This window comes from Arvicola amphibius, chromosome 4, assembly GCF_903992535.2.
Source record: "Arvicola amphibius chromosome 4, mArvAmp1.2, whole genome shotgun sequence".
NCBI lineage: Eukaryota > Metazoa > Chordata > Mammalia > Rodentia > Cricetidae > Arvicola > Arvicola amphibius.
Genome location: NC_052050.1, coordinates 93,132,986 through 93,155,090, shown reverse-complemented (window position 1 = coordinate 93,155,090; position 22,105 = coordinate 93,132,986). Strand labels below are relative to the sequence as shown.

General features: G+C 50.2%; 1 protein-coding gene across 1 annotated transcript in view; it reads right to left on the bottom strand.

Moving 5' to 3' along the window:
- The window catches only part of Mgrn1 (mahogunin ring finger 1), a 53,593-nt gene that overhangs the window by 2,911 nt on the left and 28,577 nt on the right, over positions 1-22,105 (bottom strand). The window contains 11 exon segments of the mRNA XM_038325325.1: positions 3,022-3,120; positions 4,196-4,238; positions 4,520-4,643; positions 7,333-7,559; positions 8,989-9,054; positions 10,661-10,770; positions 12,954-13,113; positions 14,413-14,480; positions 15,062-15,110; positions 17,978-18,027; positions 18,349-18,415. Coding sequence (XP_038181253.1) covers positions 3,022-3,120; positions 4,196-4,238; positions 4,520-4,643; positions 7,333-7,559; positions 8,989-9,054; positions 10,661-10,770; positions 12,954-13,113; positions 14,413-14,480; positions 15,062-15,110; positions 17,978-18,027; positions 18,349-18,415 — 1,063 coding nt within the window.

Genomic DNA, 22,105 nt, shown 5'->3' with positions numbered 1-22,105 from the left:
GTCTAATCCCTTGGAACTGGAGTTATAGCTGATTGTGAGCTGCCATGTGGGTGCTGGGAATTGAACCAGAGTATTCTGGAAGAGCAGTCAGTGCTCTTAAACACTGAACCTTCTCTCCAGCTCCATAGAACACAACAGACCTGGGAAGACACATGTTCAGACAGGAGTGCTGATGGGAAGGGGATCTAGAGTCTCCCATGGCTGGTACAAATTTGAACTAAAGCCACAACCACAGCTGAGGCAGGAGGAATGAATATTAAAAGCCTATTTGGGCTACAGAACAAGTTTAAGATCAGCCTGGGGAATTAGTAAGACCCTGTCTCCAGGGACAGAGACCTGTAAAGAAGGCTGGGGATGTAGCTCAGCAGTAGAGTGCTTCCTACTTAGGTTTAATCCACAGTACTAAATTTTTGTTTTTAAAAACCACGGTGAGACTACTGTGTGCAGCCCCCAGGATGCTGTTCCACATATTCAACTCCTTCCTCCTAGCACGGACAGCAACTCCAGAAGCCTGGGTTGAGTCACGGTTCAAACGACTCTGCATTATTACTTTCAAAGAGCCTGGATGGGCACCTGTCTGAATGGGAGACCCTCTGGTTCCAAAGCCAGGACCCCAGGAAGCCACCTTTCAGACACAAAGGTGCAGCAGCCATCAGTGGGCTCTGGACTCTGAATCCAGAAAGACCTCGCAGGGGATTAGGCTCTTCTCTGCAGATACACCCAGTCAAGCCAGCAGAAGTGTGGAGGAAAGGTCACGTACCAGCTTACTCCTCTATACCAACAGAGCAGGACTCGGGACCCAGGGCTGTGCAGAGAGGAGGGAGAGACAGATGGAGCTCAGTTAGCAGAAAGACATGGACTTAGGGGCAGGGGCAGGAACTTTCTAGAAACAGACTGCCCACACATCGCCTGCTGTAACCAAGTAGTAAGTACAACGAAGACAGATCCTGGACAGCTTTCTAGCCAAGAGAGAGACGTGTGTGTGTGTGTGTGTGTGTGTGAAAAGGCAGCAGGTATAGCCCTCTTGTGGCTATGGAGTCAGGCCCCTGGGTCATGGAGAGAAGCTGGCAGAGGCACCTGCTTTTTCACTGTTTTTTTTCCCCTCTGGTTTTTCGAGACAGGGTTTCCCTGTAGTTTCTAGAGCCCGTCCTGGATCTAGCTCTTGTAGACCAGGCCGGCCTCGAACTCACAGAGATCCTCCTGCCTCTGCCTCCCGAGTGCTGGGATTAAAGGCGTGCGCCACCACCGCCCGCCTTGTTTTGTTTTTTTGAGACAGGGTTTCTCTATATAGCTCTAGCTGTCCTGAACTCACTCTATAGACCAGGCTGGCCTCGAACTCACAGAGATCCTCCTACCTCTGCCTCCCCAGTGCTAGGGTTAAAGGCGTGCACCACCACCACTCAGCTAACTTTCTCACTGTTTTATGAACTTTCCCCAGCCTTGTTTTCCCCATCCTCAGGGGAACTGGATTCAGTGACTTCAGCTGCACCAGGGGTGGTGGTGCCAGTGTCAGAAGTGAAGACACCAGCTGCGTGTATGCTTTTCACCAAGATGAAGATATGCAGCCTTCTCTGACTAGAGCCAGGAGAACAGACGGTAGGTGCCATTGTGTAAGGAAAAACATGCAGGTGTAAAACCACCATACAAATTCCTTCCCCACACCCCAGTGCTGAACACATCAATGGTAGCGCCAACAAGATGTGCAGGGACAGCAAGCTGGCCTTCTGTCACGGGCAAGCCTTTACAGGGCGGTTCTTGGGGAGCAGATAGGGTCTGGAAGCAGTCACTGTGCAGAACCCTCCCCAGCTGTCCATGCAGATCTAGCTTCTCCGGCTGGCGGCCCCCCTCCTACTTGGTAACTTAAACGAGGCCTGAGACCCTTGCCTACAGTTATCTGTGACCAGTCCTGATGTACTGCAGGCCACAGATGGAATAAAGTATTCTGTGCTAAAGAGTAAAGGTGCCTGCTTTCAGGTCCACCTGCAGGAGCAAAGCTAATACTGGTAACTCAAGAGACCCAGGGCCCTCCCCCAAATTCCGGCTTAGCCAAGTTTACAATAAAGATGGGTACTTGAGGTGCAATTGTGCCCTTTAGGATATGTTGTTCCACAACATGCTTCCAGTAAGATGACCCATAGCTACTCTCCCACACCTCATGACCCATGTTCCCAATCAGCCTCTATGGGTCACGTCACATTCAGGAGACAGAGGCCCTTTTCATCAAAGGATGTCACAATCACCCAGTACCAAGTGGCCCTAGAAAAGAGAGCAACACTGATCTCAGGGCCAAGCAGGGAGCAAAGGAGTTTCCCTGACATGTGGAGTAGCTCATCGCCTTAAGTAGCTGCTTCTAAGAACCAGTCTTAGAAGGTGTAACAGCTGTTTATCAGGATTCCCAGGACCAAAGCAGGTGTAAGTTTGAGAGACCCACTTATACCCAAGATTTGGAACCCCAAGTGTGAACCCCAGTGTGAAGCTGAGAACTTCATCCCAGCAGAACAGGCAGAGGACGAACTGAGTGACAGCTTGTGCCTGAACCTTTAGAAAAGAACAGCAAGTCCCTAGCCCACTGCCTGTGGCCCAGCCAATGGACCTCCACACGTCCAGCCTCTGGCCTGGCTGGGAATGTGCTGCTGTACACCTGGGCAGTGGCCTAGGTAAGCCACAGGCATGGGCCACAGATGAAGGCAGACTCTAGCCTCAGAAGAGCAAGACCAGCCTCCCTGGGCCTCTGCAGGCAGCAGCCAGAGAAAGGACTTAGTACTTTGACAAACAGCTTGTCCTGCCTTCCTCAGTCCAAGTTCAGGGTGGGAAAGAACCCTAGGGCCTGCAGGAAGCCAGAAGGCAGACTAAGCCTGGCCTGAGTCCTGCTGTGGGGATTAGCAGAGTACAGCTTAGAGTCAGAGAGATGTCCTGGACTCTGAAGGGGCATAACAGGTCTCACTCAAGACTCCCCTTTCCTTCCCCTACCCTTAGAGACAGAGGTAGGCTCTGCCCAAATGTCTGACAAGGTGCCATTACCTGGTAGGTAAATGTCGGCAGGAGGGACTGGTTGGCTGCAAGCGTGGTGCTGGGGGCTGCCATCCTGCAGGACATCATCAATGGAGGGCACTCGGCTCCCTGCAGCAGGGAGAGGAGAGATCAGGACGCACAGGCAGGGCCAGGTCCCTGTGGTCCACTCTGACCGCAGGGACTCCAGGAACCATAGTGAGGAGCATATCCAGGAGGTGGGAAGGTTTGTTTCTTTCATTTCAAAACCAATCTGGCTGGGGCCAGTGGTAGCTGTCTTTTCCTTTTCCTTGAAACTGACCAGTCAGGAGTGGCCCCACCACCTTGAGTGGTGGTGGACTGTAGGGCAGACTTCTGAAGCAGCCCTGAGAACCATGGCTACTTTTGCCCCACACAATTCCTCAACAGCTTGAACCTGCATTCCTGATTCCTATTTCCTATAGGTGACTTTCTGCCTAGGTAAAGAACTCTCACAGGGTGGGAGGAGCCTAGGCACTAGGTGGCAAGCTGAGGTACTCCCTGCCTGAGATAGAAGACAGAAATACAAGGTCAGGCTAGAGGGGCTAAAGACACAGCACATTGCTCCACAAGGGCCACTTCCCTCCCTCCCAGGGTTCCAGCCCCCTGCAAGTGGGCCTCATGGGGGAGGAACCTCTCAGCAGGGCACAACACAGCAGCTGCACGGATTGAGTAAGACATCACCATTCTCTGGACCTCACTGCCAGTTAGAGCCATGTCCTAGTTGAGTGGTCTTGGGCATTCCCTAGATGTCAGTCCTGGACCTTGCTTTCCTTTCTGTGCAGCAGTGATAAGAACCAGGCAGAGGCAGGCCTGGGGGCTCCTTACCACCTGACATGTCCAGCAAGAGGAGTGGGGGAAGCCACGTCTCCTAGGCTACCCATTAAGCCCTCCACTATAGAGAGGTAAGGAGATACTAGCTGTCCTCAATTCATCAGGAAAAGAGACAGTAAGACAACTTCAAACACACCAGGACAAATAACTCCCACACCTGGGCTGCCCTTCCTGAACACACGAGGTGCCGGTCACTGACACAATGCCCTTACCACCACCCCTGCACACTGACCGTTCAGGTCCCTGAAGGCAAGAGCTGGGGCAGGAGACTGGCCCTAGCCAGGACCCAAAGTTTACCAAGGGTGTGGGGACAGACCTGGGAGAAGGGGCTCACCTTGTTTTAGGGACGGCTCATCCACCTCCTCTGTTCCGAAACTCTAGGAGACAAAGAGGAAAGGCTCTGTGTCTAAGGGGCCAAATTCCTGAGACTAGACTAAGGGCAATGGGCAGCAGCTGCCACCCAGAACACAAGGATGTCACTGGAGGCTAGGCTTCACATGTGGTCTTGCTTATAAGCCCTCAAAGTGGCTCCTCCACCGGGCACCCAGCCCACAGTCAAGAACACTGACTTGTCTGCTGTGACATCACATTGTGGCAGTGCTTAGAGGACTAGGAAGGGCTCGGGACCAGCCAGGGCCTCACCAGAAGCAAGCCTCACCTCAGGGGAGCTGCTCTCCCGCAGAGCAAGTTCCACACCGCTCGGTGGGAGAGGAGCATCCGAGTCCTCTGAAAGCTTCTCCTCATCCTCCTCGTGGATGGGGGATGATGGAGACCGCAGGGTGCTGGAGAGGAAGGAGGTAGTGCTGTAGAAAGGCTAGATTAGGAACACAATCCTGCCAAAGCCACACTGGGCCAGCAGCCTTTGCATATACATACCTGAAGACATGTGAAAGAGGTCTTTGGGGGAGAGGTGGCATCTCTGCACAGATTCAAAAACACAGACCTGACTAACAGAGGTTCCCCAAGGAGAGGTGAACTTCAGCATAGGCCTGAAAACCAGAGAGGTGGACCTGCCCAACAACCTCCCACCCCCACAGATACCAGCACAGGCCTAACAGCCTGACACTAGAAGGGACACATTGAGCCCAGGCAAACAGCAGAAGGGACTCTGTGTCTCTGGAATTGTTCTGCCATGTATTCACAGTATAGGGGCCTGAGCAGCTTGTAGAACACATACCTTTCTTTTACTTGTCTCCTTAAGGAAGTCAGCACAGTCAGACTGGCCAGCCACCCCCATGCTAGTCTCCAAGTGAGCAAGCCTGACTCTTAGCCAGCCTGAGGAACATACTACTAGAAAGGACCCTTGTGGTGCCGAAGATGAAGGTGAGCTCTGCAGCAGAGCACTGGGCTGGCATGCACACGGCCCTCAGCTCTGCAACAGAGAGAGCACTGGGCTGGCATGCACACAGCCCTCAGCTCTGCAGCAGAGAGAGCACTGGGCTGGCATGCACACAGCCCTCGGACAAACTCCAGAAACAATGAGATACACAAAACTCAACTTTGACAGATTAATAATTAGGGCAGAGAAAAGCACAAATAGTTGTACTCCAAACACCAAATCATCCAGTCATTAAAAGAATTCAAGTTTGCAAAAGAAATATAGCTCATAGTGGTGACATATGCCTATAATCCCAACACTAAGAAGGTAGAAGCAGGACGATCAGGGCTTCTAGGTTAGCCAGTCTAGGTTGCATGAGAGTATCTCAGAAGAACCAAAAATAATAAAACTGCCAGGCACAGTGGCATGTGCCTTTAATCCCAGCACTCAGGAGGCAGAGGCTACAGAGCTAGTTCCAGGACATCCAAGGATACACAGAGAAACCCTGCCTTATATAAACAAACTAATATATACATATATATAATAAATATATTATAAAATATTTATATATTTTTATTTAGTTTGTTACATATATAATTTATTTTAGTTTGTATATATATGTATATGTACACACAATTCTTTTAAGTCATCTGCAGGAAATTGATAAAACTAGAGATTATATTAAAGAAAATGGGGGCTGGAGAGATGGCTCAGAGGTTAAGAACATTGACTGCTCTTCCAAAGGTCCTGAGTTCAATTCCCAGCAACCACCACCATCTGTAGTGAGGTCTGGTGCCCTCTTCTGGCCTTCAGGCATACACAAAGACAGAATATTGTATACATAATAAATATTAAAAAAAGAAAATGAGTCAGACTCAGATTCTCTCATACGCAAAACTGAGATTTTTAAAATAAAAATATTAACATGTAAGACATGAAATCAGAAGGGAACTATATGGGGAAGAAGTGGCCAAAAAGGGGCAGCGGCAATATAAGGTAATAAGATTTATATATAATGAGAGTATCTAGGAAGAGGAAAGGAGCGAGGTTTGTCAGCACAGTAATGATACAGATGTATAAAAATGTCATAATGATTACCACTATTTTGTATGCTAGCTAAAAATAATATTAACAGTTTAAAAAAGAGGACAACCTAGCAAAAATACCCATTTAAGTTCTTGTGCTATAATGAAAACGGTTACAACCAGCTGAAGTAGAAAGCCAACACAAACACATACACAAGGCATGGAAGAGCCACTGCTCATAACCTGGAAAGGGAGCACACATTTGGCTCAGTAGACATGGGTGTCGGTAGCAGCAAGGTGTGCTGGCTAGTTTTATGTCAACTTGGTACAGACTAAAGTGATCTGAGAGCAGAGAACATACATTTTAAAAATGCCTCCACAGACTGGGCTGTAGGCAAGCCTGTTAGAATTTTTTTCATTGATGGGGGAGGGCCCAGCCCATTGCAGGAGGAGCTACCCTGGACTGGTGGTCCTGGGTTCTGTAAAAATGCAGGATGAGCAAGCCACAAAGAACAAGCCAGTAAGCATCACTCCTCCATGGCCTCTGCATCAGCTGCTGCCTCCAGGTTCTGCCCTGTTTGAATGGATGCAGTTAAGATGTGGTAGTGTAAGCTGAATAAACCCTTTCTTCCCCATCTTGCTTTTGGTCATGGTGTTTCATCACACAACAGTGACCCTAAGACACAAGGTATACCTGCTTCATGCTTCAGTGTCCCAATTTCAGCTGTCACTGCTGGCTCCTTGTGAGATATGCTCATGTGACCAGTGACCAAAAAATTCCTAGATCAGCTCCTGGGCAGGTACACGGCACGGGCGTGTACAATTTACTGACAGCAAGCAAGCTGGTGTCTTGAGGGCACTAGGAGCCTCAGCCCAGCACCGTTCCTGATGTACTGTTCTGCTCAGTGTTGCTGGCTGTCATCAACTAGAAGGGTCTCACCTGTTGCTGGACACTTTGAGTCCCAGTGATCAAGAAACAAAACTTCATGCATCATGAAGTTCTGTAAAACCACCAATAAACCTCGCCAGTCTCACACGCACACATAAGCAGTCGCACTGCCAGCAGAAAACACCCTTTCACTCAATGTGATGACACACTCACCAAGGCAGACTGGGCTCTGGCCTCACCTGTCCGGAGATTTACTCTGTGGCTTGCCCTTCTGTAGGCCGCTTTCTATGATTCGATCGAGTCCAGCGAGAGGACAGCTGGCCTGGGACAGACCATCCGAGATGCCTGAGTAGGTGATTTCCTCATAGAGGGGAGCTGATGGGATAGCCGGGGAGACAGCCCGTAGACCATTGAGTGCCTCGAGTAAGGAGATGGGCTCATAGCCAGGTGGGACACTGTCAGAATTCTGTGGGGACAAAGCCAATGAGGAGGGCCCAGCCAGGCTTCTTGCCCACAGCCATGAAGCCCCAGAAATGGAACATTCTCCTCCCAGACCTGCTTTGCTGACTGTGTCTTGCTCATGCCACCTTCCAGGGACTTAAGCCCCAATTCCTGTCAAAAGCTACCTTGCAAAGTGGAAGCTATCCTGTGAGGAGTCCCTCAGCCACCAGCTTCAGCACACACCCAAAACCCAGATGATCAGCAAGGCTCACAAAAGCTACTGTCTCCGTCATAGCCAAGCCCTTACACAGCTGCTGTTCCCAGCTTGCAGGAGTCAAAGTGTGAGGGGTTAGTGACAGCAGGAGAACTCAGGAGCAGGCAGAGCAGAGCCATGCCAGAGGCAGGAGAGCATCACCAGGGCTGCCCTGGACCAGGGGAATGCGGCCTCCGGGGACCCCAAGCAGGGTGTCAGTAGGAGCGTGGCTACCATAGCCCCTCATTAGGAATAGATGGATTTGGCAGGGGTAAGGGAGAAGGAACGTGCCCAGCTTCCAGAGAAGAACAGTCAGGCCATGGAGTGTTGTAGGATTGTGCTGTATTGCTCCCATAGGCTCTCACAAACTAAGTTAGAGGAGCAGGGCTCCTAAGTGCTTCCTACAGGAAGCGCTGGCGGGCCGCCCTCAGTGCTGTGAATAACAGGATGGGGCGGCACCCCTAGGGAATGTGGTGTGCACCAGACTGGTGGTGGGTCTTAGTCCTCTGGCTAACTCTCACCTATTCCCACATGCCTTCAACTTAAGGATGAACAATCGCCCCCAGCCCCACACCCTCTGCAAAGGACAGACTCAGCTGCTTGCCAAGCTCCTTCCCTCAGATACACTAGCTTTCAACAGGCTCTCGCCAGGCCAGCAAAACTCCAGGAAGAAGTCCAGCCTGGCTGCTACCTGACTTTTGATCTCCCTGTCTGATCCCGGGAGTGCAGGGAAAATGTCAGAAAACCAGAGTCCTTGGCCCGAAGAGTTCAACATTGATAGGGACCAGCCCGCCAGGGGTTGCCAAGACGGGACAAGGCATTGCGGGTGGTTTGCCATGCCATGTGCAAAAAGGAGCAGCAATCTCAGTTCCACCTTCAACATCCATTCCACTGCCAGCAAGAAAAAAAAAGGGAAACAGGGCACCCGGAAGCCACGGCGAGCAAAGCTGGCGAGAAGGGCAGTGCCTGAGGTTGGCCACCACCTGGCACCAACACCAAAGAACTAGCTTTGCGCCAACAGACCTTCAGCTTTGCTTGGTCCACAAAACTCCCTTCCTGGGCAGGGGCACCGGGACTAGGAGAGCGGATTTGACAAAGTGTGTTAAACAGAGTAGCCGGTGTTAAAATGACCTCCCACACTTGTTGGTTTCAAAAACAGGGTCTGGGGCAAAAAGAGAGCTATATGACCAAACACACTTACTGTTTCCCTTTTAGGTTTCTTGCTGGTCAGGGAGGCAGGGTGCGACTTTGATTTTTTAAAGGGACACTGTCAAAATAAAAATCACATGTTTTACAACTTCTACCTCCACATGGCATGGGGACTGGTGGGCGAGGTGGGCCTCTGGTTTACTGCCCTCCATGCACGCCCAGGAGTTCTGTAACTATGGTTGGCCTTAAGACCACACTCAACACAAGAAGAATTCTGCATGAGGCCCTGTGCAGGCTGCCTGTACATCAATAACCAGTTCATGGGAGCCCTGTAGTGTGCCCACTCAGAGATGAACATAACCTCAGCCCGACCTACTCATGGTCTGGGGCTCGGCCAAGGTGACCTGAGAGTGGCTAGGCTCTCAGGCTCGCCATCACCCTAAAGATTCTCTGGAGACCACATTTGGGCACTTCACAGGGAAGGTGGTTCCCAGGTAATTAGAGTTCCTGGCTAATTACAAATCAAGATTACACCCACCCAGTAACTGGCTCACTCAGGATAAGAGGGCCAACAGGAAGGGACCTATCTGACCCTCAACCACCAAGACAAAAGCAACAACAAGCCCAGCACTGCTGAGCACTAGTGGGGTCTCTCTGCGATGCTCAGATCCCCTCTTTCACTGGGCATTCCCACCTCAGGCCATCTCTCCTGCAGCCAGCAAGCACATGGTTGGCGAGTGTCCTTCTAGTATGCTAGAAGGCAGAGGTGTTCAGCAGCCCTTGTGTGTGTGTGGCGGGGGCAACCCACCAGAGTGGGGATTCTACACCTCAAGTCCAGGTGTCTGAGCACAATCTCAGTTTTTGAAAGAAAAGCCAAAAATCTGCATTTCATGGGTCCCTCCTAGGCTTTTAAATGTTGACGTAAGGCAGTTACAGTGGCACATGCCTTTAATCCCAGCACTCAGCAACCAAAGACAGGTGAATTCATGAGTTCAAGGCCATCCTGGTCTACAGAGTAAGTTCCAGTACATTCAGCACTACACAGAGAAACCCTGTCTCAGAAAGATAAATCAAACAAAAATGTTGGCCCAGTTTTCAGAAATCTACTGTGAGAGTACATCGCATCTGGGGAACTTGATAACTGTAAATAAATAAAGCAGGCCTTCCAGAAACAAAGGCTATGCCCCCTGGTTGTACAGGCCACAGGGCTTATTGCTCTTCCCTCTTAACGTGGAGGCAAGACCTTCAAAAGTCTGTGGTCTCTGCAACAGATACATATGGGAACCGAAGAAGGCCCTGGCCAAGACTGGGCTCTCCCTCGCTCTCCAACTGCCTCAGCTTTTCCTACAGACTTCCACCCATTTCTAGGCATCTCTCCTTCTCTCTGAGCACTTCTGCCCGAGTCTTATCTCTTCATTTATGTCTTGCTCTTTACATCCTTTAATTGACAAGACCTTTCTGGTCTGCCTGAAGCAAAATCTACGTAGGCAGTGGGTATACAGAGAGAGCCTCCAGACTGAGGCTGAAGCCAGCCCACAGGCAGTAACATATAGGTGCCCTCCAGACAGTGTCGCCTAAAGCAACAGTGGAAATGCTGGCAAACATTCAATTCAGAGGTCCCACCCTTGCCCAGCAGAGCCTGGTCTCGGATTAATACCTCATAGGCTGCTGTGGGAGCCATGCCTGCCTAGCAGGCAAGTTGAAGGAGGAGGAAAGGCACTTACAGAGTGCTCATCATGGTCCACACTCTGGGCCAAGACAGGGCTGAAGGAGATGGGAGACAGGGCCCCTGGCTTCTTCCGAACAGCCCGGATCTGCAGGAGAGCTCGGAATGCTGTGGCAGAGAGAGAGAGAGAGAGACATCTGAACAAGGACAGGGGCATGGGTGGACAGTCGAGACTGTGGACACTGGACAAGGAACATGTTTCCCAATCAGAGGCAGAGGGGATCCCTAGCAGAGGGAGCCCTGGGCGGCTAAAGACCAGCAGCTGTTTAAGGACTCTGCTCCAGTCACAGCGGCTGTGGCCACCACTCACAGGACCACAGAGACTCCTGACTACAGGCTCCTGCCTGGGAGTTCTTCAGAAGGCAGAAAAGGAGCAGGGAAGAGAGTGGCCCAGCAGGAAACAAGGCTATATTCCCAAGACAGTGAGTGGAGGTGAAACCATGAACCTGAGACAAATGTGCCACAAGTCAGGATCAAGTCAACTGTGCCGTCAGCCTGCACCCTGAGGAATCAGCAGGCACAGGACACTGGCACTTCTGGCCTCACCTACATTTCTCAGTACGACTCCCACTCTCTCTGAAGGACAGGCCAGGGACACCCTGGTCTATGATGGGAAGCTTCCATCTCCACCTCCTATTTGAGGACCCCAACTTGAAGTCATGGCACACATGAAGATTTCAGAGGCCCAGTGGCAAGTCCTGGTTCCTACAGTAAGTTCTGGTGCCTTCTAGGTCCTACACAAGGCCCTTTCTTCCCAGTCTTCCAACCTCAGCCTTACACAAAGCCGCTATCCTGACCATATCCCATCACTTTTATGGTTTGTTCTGCAGCTTCCCATCTGCTTCCAGCACTGGACACAAAAACACGTAGCTAGCAGGGCGGTGGTGGCTCACACCTTTAATCCCAGCACTAGGGAGGCAGAGGCAGGCGGATATCTAGGAGTTCGAGGCCAGCCTGGTCTACAAAGTGAGTTCCAGGGCAGGCTCCAAAGCTACACAAAGAAACCCTGTCTCGAAAAACAACAAAAAACAAACAAGCCCACACACAGCCTGTATGCCCTGTTCATCTGAGGTTCCTACAGCAGCCTCATGTCTCCACAACCATCCATATTTGGACACACAGCAGCTAGGTGAGGAAGGCTATGCATTGAGGGGTGGAACTGAAGTCATGCAATCTAGCCTAGGGCACATACTTGCTCCAGCCCTGTCTGACCTCTGGATCCCACCAACACTCCCAGACTACTCCAGGAGGCCACGACAAACTGGGTAGAGGTGCTCAGCTTCACTAGCAGTGAAAATTCGCCGAGGCTGAGGCCTGTAGTGAGGCCTTGGGACACCCTAAGCGGCTGTGTATTCAGAACGGTAGGTTCACAAAGGGACACCCTAAGCAGCTGTGTATCAGGACGGTAGGTTCACAAAGGGACACCCTAAGCAGCTCTGTGTATTCAGAACGGTAGGTTCACAATGGGGTACTGCTGAAAGGATTGTTCCAGAAAGATGCAGGTCCTGGCCACCCTGTTTACTGGCGACCACTCTGTTCACTGGGGACCGCCCTGTTCACTGGGGACCACCTATGGAAGAAAAGGACCTCTCCTTTGTCACAAGTGGGCACGGAACCTGCAGAAATCTAGGCTGGAACACTGTCTACTTCCCTTGAAAAAAGAGCTGCCCAAGCCAGTCCCACTTATGGTCCCCTGTCCTACTTAGGCTAGGTCTCCCCTGGACACTGAGAAACCCAGACTAGGTACTATATTGTCCTTGTCTGTATATGCAACCTGTCCTGTGACCCAATGGAACTGCCACAGTGCAAACTCACACATTAGATGGATACACATCCAACTCTTAGAGGACAATGACTTTGATGGGCTGCTTTCAGACAATGGGATCAAGAGCAGTAGCCAAAACCCCACCATTTCTGAATGAAGAAGCCATTTCTGATACTTTACTAGCCATGAGCTTGGGTGAGTTTCCTCAGAGTCCACAATGTTGGCAGACAACCTGACCACCACCCAACACAATTTTCTGCTTTCGACTCACTGTAAGATTTTCAAAAATAGTTCCTACGAAACCTTGACAATAGATTTTGTTCAGAGCTGAATCTACCTTGGAGCACTTCCATGTCTTCTAGCTTTCCCTGTCCTGGAGACAGAAGGATCAACATCATGCCTTGCATGAAAAACTCATGGAGTTTCTATTTCTCGTGCAATAGGGAGTGGTGGTCCCCAGACTGGCTGGAATGGGCAGCCCCAGTTCTCCTGAATCCTTCACAACAGGGCCCCGGGTAATGCTCACGCAGCCGGCAGATGGGGCAGTTGTTGGCCTGGTACCGCAGCGTGTCCGCACAGGAAGTGCAAAGGCACAGGTGGCGGCAGGGCAGGATCAGCGTGTCGCGCAAGTCTGACAGGCACACCACACACTCGCTGCTGTTGTCGCCGTTCTCGTCATCGGAAGGCTGTGGAGACAAGGGCCTGCGTGTCAGTGGCTTCACAAGAGCCTGAAGGGCCCTTCTGTGTTTCCGTGTGGCACCTTCTGTGCTGTGTGGCAAAAGGAGTAGGAGGTGTCAGGGCACAGCAGAGCAAACACCAGGGGGAAGCACCAGGCTCACGTGGAGGGGAAGAACCCTGCTCTCCCAACCGCAAACATGATGACTCTGCTATTAGGAGCAGAGGAAGGAGGGACTGCACTGAAACACGTCTTTACAACAGCCGGGACTGTCTGTTCAGCCAAAATCATGGAGCAGCTCTAACCTGGAAATACTTTCATTATATGAGCTTTCAGAAACCACACCAGGACCTGAACAGTGAATGAGCAAATGCCTTAAACATAACTGGGTTAGCCAGACCTGCTTGTTTATCGGAACACTGCCACATTTAACTATCTTTGCACCATCTGGGGCTACTTCTGCGCTATGGATGCAGCATCAAGTAGCTGCCATAGAAACTGGTGATGGCTAACACGGCACAGTGGTGCACTCCTTTAATCCTAGCAATTGGGAGGCAGAGGCAGGCAGATTTCTTTGAGCTTGAGGCCAGCCTGGTCTACAGAGTGAGTTCCAGGGCCAGGGCTACACAGTGAGGGAGAACCAATCTTGAAAAAACAAACGACAGATGGCTCACAAAGCCAAAATATGATCTGACAATTTAGTGATTTAACAAGATGCTGCTGGCCAACTTGCCAGGGAGAGGACAAAACATTCCAAAACTGCTGTCTTCTGCTGTGGTTGGGGTAATGAAGTGTCCCTCTAAAAGACTTATGGGTTGGAGGCTCTGAAACCCAGATGTTAAAGGAGGTTCCAGGAACTCTGGGAAGGAGGACCTCCCTGGAGAAGTAGGTCACTAATGGCAGGTTCTTCAGGGGCAGATAGCTTGGGTCTAGCCCTTCCCCTCTCTTCTGCTTCCTAGCTGCCATGACATGAGCTACTTTGCTTCACCTCATTTTCCCTGCCATGGACTGACACTCGTAAAACTGTGAGCTGAAATAAATCATTCTTGCTGGAACTGCTGTTTCTCAGGTAGTCAGTCAGACACACAAAAGCCTGGTTGCTTAACTACTAAGAAGAGATTTAGGAAAAATGATGGCGCCTGGGTTCTGGACCTCCAGGGAAAGGCGTTTTTCCCATCAAACCTTGTGGGCCCTGGGTCAGGCCTGTGAAATCCCAGCCCATCACCAATGATGTGCCCTCTAAAAGGCAGGTAGAAACCTGAGGCATATTACCAGCCTGGAGCCCAGTTGGCTGCCCACAAGGACACACCTTGGTCTCCTGGTTGTTCTTATTCTCGATGCCGTAGATCTCCTGCAACAGGTAGCTGACACGGTCCACCTAGAGAGCAGAAAGATGTCCTAGGGTTTGGTCAGTCCTCCACTAGTGGGCTTCCCTGTACGTAGACCACCTCCAGAGTTGCAGGTTCCAGGGCAAGTGTGGCTGAAAGTCTGTGGTACTGTTGAATCCCCTCTCCTGAAGTCGGGCAATGCCAGGACAAAGAGGCAGGAAACCCTGACCTGTGCTGAGCTCAACAACACAGGGAGCAAGGAATGAAGACACTGGTCACCATCCATACATCCCAGAAGGCAGGTCCCAAGCTGCCCCACAATTATCGCCATTACCGGAGAAAAAACACTTCTGGACCACATTCTGTCACCCACAGGAGGGTCAGAGCTGCTGTCTGTAGGTAGCAGATAGCAAGCCATGCGACTGTGCTTTCCACAAGCCATGAGAGCCGCATCCAACCAGTTAGTTCTGACCAAAAGGCCTCATGCTGTTCAGTCTGAATGCCCTAAGTTAATTGTTCTAACGTTCCATGGGCACAGCACCCATCCAGAAAGCCAGGATCTGAGCATGTGTTCCACACATTGTGTGTGTGCTTTCTGCAGCCCAACGGCCCATGATGTCTGGCACTTACCAATTTGCTTCTGCTTTAACGGCTTCACAGAGAAGCTGCCATCCACGTGCTGCAGGAGAGAGAGACAGTTAATCTCAAACTGGTCCCTCCAAGCACTCTGCCCATGGCCCTCATGCCTGCCTTCTAAAGAACCTGGAGTCACCTTCCTCAAACACTCCTGCAGAACTCAACATCTGAGTGGTCTCCAGCATGCACAAATGAAGCCACTTAGCCACCACTCTGACATTGGCTAGCCAATTCCACTACCCAGAAGCAGTATTTATGGAGCAAGAGTGAATGAACAAGAGTTCTCGGGTTTGGCTCAATTGGGAAGAGGACACAGCACACACTCAGAACTAAAATGTAAGAACAAAATGGAATAGAACCACAATGTGTTTAATGATATCCACGGAAACAGATTGCTCAGAATTGGAAAGGTTTATTAAGGTATTAGAGTTGAGATTTGTGTGTGTGTGTGTGTGTGTGTGTGTGTGTGTACTTTATTTATTTATTGGTTTTTCGAGACAGGGTTTCTCTGTAGCTTTGGAGCCTGTCCTGGAACTAGCTCTTGTAGACAGGATGGCCTCAAACTCACAGAGATCCACCTGCCTCTGCCTCCCAAGTGCTGGGATTAAAGACATGTGCCACCATGCCTGGCTTTAGAGCTGAATATTTTTTGCAATAATTAATGTTATACTTTGAGTCAACCAAGATCAGCATTCAGGATTGCCCAGTAAAGTTGATGGGCACTTATGGAAATTTCTAGAATGTGGTACTACAAGAACAAGCCGTTCTTCACTGAGCTCCAAAGTGCAAGGACTAAATGGAATGTCTGTTGGTGATAGGCCATTCGCCTCACCAGATCCTGTTGGGAGCACTTTTTCCAACAAGACCCAAACATGGGGTGCTCAAGAGGTGGCTGGCCTCTGTCCAGCTCACTCGTGCCACCTGCACAGCTATAAGACCGAGATCACAATAGGAATGGGCTCTGCACTGAAAGAACACCTTGGGAAAAAAAAAAAAAAAAAAAACAAGTCAGCAGGACTCAAGATGAGTCAGCAAGAAGTAAGTAATCCCAGGCCATTTTTGGTGGGGTCCTTGTGACCTGGGCTCCAGCCTGAAGCTCTGAAGCTAAGTAAGTCCTAAGACTTAATTAAAAAGCTAACTGCGTGCTGAGGAATAGTAAACGGCCTAAAGGAGGGTGGGGTCTCAGGGGCATTATCAAGCAGGAACGTAACACCCACATCTCTGACAAGTAAGGCGATGTGTGTGTGTGTGTGCCATATATATATATATATATATATATATATATATATATATATATATATATATATGTATGTATATGTATGTATGTATATGTCTATACTCCATTTTTTATTGGATTATTTGTTGTTTTGATGACCAATTTCTTGAGTTCTTTGTATATTTTGGAGATCAGACCTCTGTCTGATGTGGGGTTAGTGAAGATCTTTTCCCATTCTGTAGATTGTCATTTTGTCTTGTTGACTGTGTCCTTTGCTTTACAGAAGCTTTTCAGTTTCAGGAGGATCCATTTATTGTTTCTCTCAGTATCTGTGCTGCTGGGGTTATATTTAGGAAGTGGTCTCCTGTGCCAATGTTTTCAAGTGTACTTCCCACTTTCTCTTCTTCTGTGAGGTTCAGTGTGGCTGGCTTTATGTTGAGGTCTTTGATCCATTTGGACTTGAGTTTTTTTTTTTTTGTTTTGTTTTTGTTTTGTTTTGTTTTGTTTTGTTTTTTCGAGACAGGGTTTCTCTGCAGCTTTTAGAGCCTGTCCTGGAGCTAGCTCTTGTAGACCAGGCTGGTCTCGAACTCACAGAGATCCGCCTGTCTCTGCCTCCCGAGTGCTGGGATTATAGGCGCGCGACACCACCGCCCGGCTTTTTAAAAATTTGCCTTGCTTTTTGATTTTTTTGTTTGTTTGTTTGTTTGTTTTTTGAGACAGGGTTTCTCTGTAGCTTTGGAGCCTGTCCTGGAACTAGCTCTTGTAGACCAGGCTGGTCTCGAACTCACAGAGATCCGCCTGCCTCTGCCTCCCGAGTTGGACTTGAGTTTTGTGCATGGTGATAGATACGGATCTATTTTCATTCTTCTACATGTTGACATCCAGTTATGCCAGCACCATTTGTTAAATATGTTTCTTTTTTCCATTTGATATTTTTTGCTTCTTTGTCAAAAATCAGGTGGTCGAAAGTGTGTGGATTAATATCCCGGTCTTTGATTTGATGTGTGTGTGTGTATGTACATATATATATACACACACGTATATGTATATGTGTGTGTGTATGTATGTATGTATGTGTGCCTGGGGTTGTACCAGCAGGTGGCAGATTCTCATCCACCTCACCACTGTACACTGAGCATCTGCACTGCAAATCAGGTACCATGCCAGCTCTGAGATGACAAACAAGAGGCCACTTCTGCCCTGGAACAAGTAAGAACAGTAAACACCTGCTCAGAGGGTCAGGAAAGGCCTCCCATGGGGAGGAAGCCTACCCAGCCCTATGTGGACTGCAAGCTGCAGCCAGCAGGAGGGCAAAAAGAAACAGATCCTAAGTGAGACAGACACACATGTCAGGCACGGCCAGTGCTGGGTGGCACCTGAGGATACTCAACCTGGTGGAGGTGGTGGCTGGAAGAGTGAAATTAGTCTGTGGCATGGGTCTCTATGTGGGCATCCTAGCTTGTGCTGGTGAGTTCTTAGGGGTCCTACTGGGTTGGCTTCAGTCTAAACATTCTACCTCTCTGTGACTCTAAAACTCTTTTAACAATCCCCAAGAGGATGGTCAGCCTTAGGACCAGTTCCTTGGGAACTAAGAATCTGTCATTTAGCCCCTGCACCAAGCTCGAACCCCCATACTCAGGCCACACACTGCCCCAGCTTCCAGGCTACAGGGTGGTGGCCGGGATGGCACTTACCTTCTCAAAGGCAGCCAAGAGGACATGAGCATGTCCAGCCACTTCCACAACTGAAGCAGGGAAAGACAAAAGAGAGGGCACAGTGAGGTCATGACTGGGACTCTTGCCCGTCCCCTGCAGGCATGATTTCTAGGAGTCACAACCAGTGGCAGAGCCTGGAGTCCACGCCTGCCTTGACCTCATCTCACCTCACCCTTCTCTTTTGAAGATGTCCACATGGCAATGCCACCGTCACGGCCTCTCTGTGGGGTGTGGCGGACACCTTCCATTTCCAAAAGAGGCCTTTTGATGACTTGTGAAGGAGCCCACTTCCTCCCCGACCAGTCCCACACACTTGAGAAGGAGGATGAGGAAAGACCAACAATGCTCACCATCTCCTTCGTCCACCACAGCCTGTATGACGACTGGAAACACACCCCGATCCAGGTCAAAATTCAGCTGACGAAAGGAGGCAAAAATGGTCAGACTCATGGATGTCGAGCAGTGAATTAGTCCACCTGAACTGGAGCGAGCAGACGGAATCAAGGCCACGGCGACATTAAATCACATGGGCCATACAGTTCCTGACGGCTATCCAGACAGAAACTCCGCATTCCCTCCTCTCGGTCCTTGACAACTGCTCATCTGCCTACACTAGCTGTGGGTGTGCCTACTCTGGACAGTTCCTATAATGGATCACCTAGTGTCTATCTTTTTGTAACTAGATTTTCTTGACTGGGCATGCTTTCCAAGTTCAGTTAGAATCCCATTCCTTTTTATGGTTGCACAGTCATTCTAGGGGGTGGAGAATCCATATTGTTTGCCCACTCACCAGTAGATGGGTGGGCTGCTTCTACACTGTGACCACTGTGGACAATGCTACCATGTTCTGTTTAGTCTCTGTCATCCAGACCCCTGCAGACATAGCTCCAGGTTTTGGGTTAAATTTAGCTATGCAATTGTTTGATGAAAAGCATCTGGCTTAAACCCCAACAAAGATGGAATCAGACTGAGACCACTTGGTTCTTCCTTCCCCTTCTCAAGACAGCAGCTGCCCCCCTCCCTCCACTGAACTAGAAACCCCAGAACTGGTACCATCCTCACCCACGGCCCTGGACCTCATACCCTGCACCCTGCTAGCACAGGAGCACTCTGGGATTCACCTGATCCACATCTGTGGGCTACTCCCTGATAGACAGGACAAAATCCAGCTTAATCCAGCCTATGCAGTCTCCAGAACTCTCCTGGTATCTCAGGGAAGCAGCAGACATTCCCATTGTTCTCACTAAGGAGTCACTCAAAGAAAAGTGGATGGGCCAGATGTGACAGTGCACAGCTGTAATTCCACTACTCAGGAGGCAGAGGGTAGTAAGCTCAGCAGTGAGGCCCTGTCTAAAACAATGGTGGTACACACCATTAATCCCAGGCGGGAGGATCTCTGTGAGTTCAAGGTTAACCTGGTCTGCACAGTGAGTTCTAGGACAGTCAGAGCTATATACTTGACTCTGTCTCAACAAACAAACCAAAACAAATAAATAAAAAACCCTTGTAAACTGTGAGCATACTAAAAAGCATGGGATCCTGAGGATGAGTAAGCTGTGGCACCTGGATCATAGCACAGTTAAGTTAAAAGCAAAACCAATCACAGAACAAGCAAGTGAAGCAACCAGAGAAAGGGCTAGGACAAAGCACAGCCTAGGCCCTGTTCATCAGGGCCAAGGACAACGCCCGCTCCTCATAAGCAGACTTTAGCCTGGACCTCCATAGCCTCACAGCAGAGCTGCGGCTGTCTGTGCCCTAGAGTCCTGGGTGGATGGCTAAGCACACGTTGTGAATGGAGACAGAGATGCACTGGCCAGAGGCACAGCTCTCAGCAGACACAGAGCTCCCTTCTCCCTCAAGGTCAGGCTAGACCAGCCTGGAACACAGGACAGAAGGGCCTGCCTCTCTTCATCAGAAAAGCTGTCCCTCGTGGAGTGAGCAGCAGGAATGAGCTTGGGCACCGTTTTCACCTAAACCCAGGGCCGGGTTTGTGTTTCCACATGAGGCTGCTCCTGCACCAGCGACACTGGCTTCTCCCATGGACATCCTCCCTAGGCCAGCTCTGGACACTGCTGGCTGTGGGTGTCAGTCCACACAGCCCGGGCTTGAGGGGGGTGTGTGTGCGTACTCTAAGCACACACTTTTAATTCCAGCACCTGGGACAAAAGCAGGTGGATCTCTGTGGGTTTGAGGCCAGCCTGGTCTATAGAGCAAGTTATAGGACAGCCAGGGCTGCAGAGAGACCTTGTCTCAAAAAAAATTTTTAACACAGGGAATTTCCCACTGAAAACATGGGTGGAAAAGGAGTCCAGACACTACAGAAATGCTCAGGAGGGTGTGGCTATTTGGACGAGAACACCTCCTCCCAGGTTCATAGAGTCGAATACTTGGTCCTACTAGTGAAATCCTTTGGGAAGGAACAGAAGGTGTGGCTGTTGGAGGAGGTATGTTACTGGGGAATAGCCTTTGAGGTTTAAAAAGTCCATACCTTCCCTGCCTGAAACTTCTGGTAAGATGTTAACTCTCAGCTACTGCCCCAGTGTCATGCCTGCCTGCCACTGCACTCCCCAACACGACGGGCAAAGACTAACCTGCTGAAATGTAAGCAAGCTCCCAATTAAATGCTTTCTTTAAAAGTTACAATGGTGCCTGGCAGTAGCAGTGCACACCTTTAATCCCAGCACTCGGGAGGCAGAGGCAGGCGGATCTCTGATTTCAAGGCACACCTGGTCTACAGAGTAAGTTCCAGGACAGCCAGAACTTTTATGCAGAGAAATCCTGTCTCGAACCCCCACCACACACACACACACACACACACACACACACACACACACACACAAGAACCCACGTCATTGGTTATGGCATTTCATCATGGTGCAGGAATGGAGCCACACTCAGGACTGCTGGCTTCCAATAGAATTCTCTGCTCATTCACTGTGAACAAACCTCAACTGAGCCTGTTTCTCATCTCCAGTCTTAGTGCAAGGCTGAGCACAATGCCTGGAACAACATGCTTAACGCAACACACTTCCTTTTGTGTTGAGGCTACAGTGTCAGCGAAGATTTGTGAGCAGGAAGCAGCTGCTCTGGTCCTTCGGAAGGAAGATACAGGCAAAAGACTGGGATAGCAGCAGGTGGCATGCAGGGCAGTCACAGCACCAGGCTGGACAGGGCCACTGTGGGAAAGCAATATGGGGACAAGTCCTGCGCATTTACCCAGCGCAGAATTCCCACAAACTGGGACTTTTAGCGCCTTGCTCTGTGATGAGGTCTCTTGTGAGTCTGCACCCCTGCAGAAGAACAATTCAGAGTGATCCTGGTGATGATGACACTGGCCACATGCTGCCTTTACAAGGTCCATAAACTAGGCCCAAGGAGAGGAGCTTTCACCCAGGAACTGTTTGTTTGGGTACAGGTGAGCTAGCTAGGAGGAGCAGAGCCCGCGCCATCCTAGGCTGGAAGCTCATAGGAAGCCTGAGTGCATGGGGTCCTCTACACTCTGAGTAGCCTCCAGGCAGTCTGTATTGTTCTCAGTGGTACTCTGCAGCTGTGCTGGGGGAACTCAGCACAGAAAACAACACTCCGGAGAGGGTGGTCAGTGTCTCTGGTCCTGTCCTCCTCTCCCTGTGGTATCTCGGGGCTTACAGAGCACTTCACCTATCACAGCTCCCTCAGAGACTCCCCTCCTGAAACCTGCACACAGCTGTGCACTGTAGTGCATACACAGAGCAGCCTTGGACCAATGGAAGAGGACAGGCTTCCACCACCAGAGGGAGCCTGAAGAAGCTGCTTGTTTGATCTGCATGCATGTTTGTGCACCAGCTGAGTGCCTGGTCCCCCAAGAGGCCAGAAGGAGGAATTAGAATGACAGACAGACTCTTGAGTTGGCCTGTGGAATCTAGGAATCTGAACTCAGGTCCTCTACAAGAGGAGGCAGCACTCTTTTCTTTTCCCCGCTTTGGTTTTTTTTGATACAGGGTTTCTCTGTGTAGCCTTGGCTGTACTGGAACTCACTCTGTATATACCAGGATCTGCCTGCCTCTGCCTCCCTCCCAAGTGCTGGGATTAAAGGCACGCACCACCACCTGGCTGTCTGTTTTATTTTTA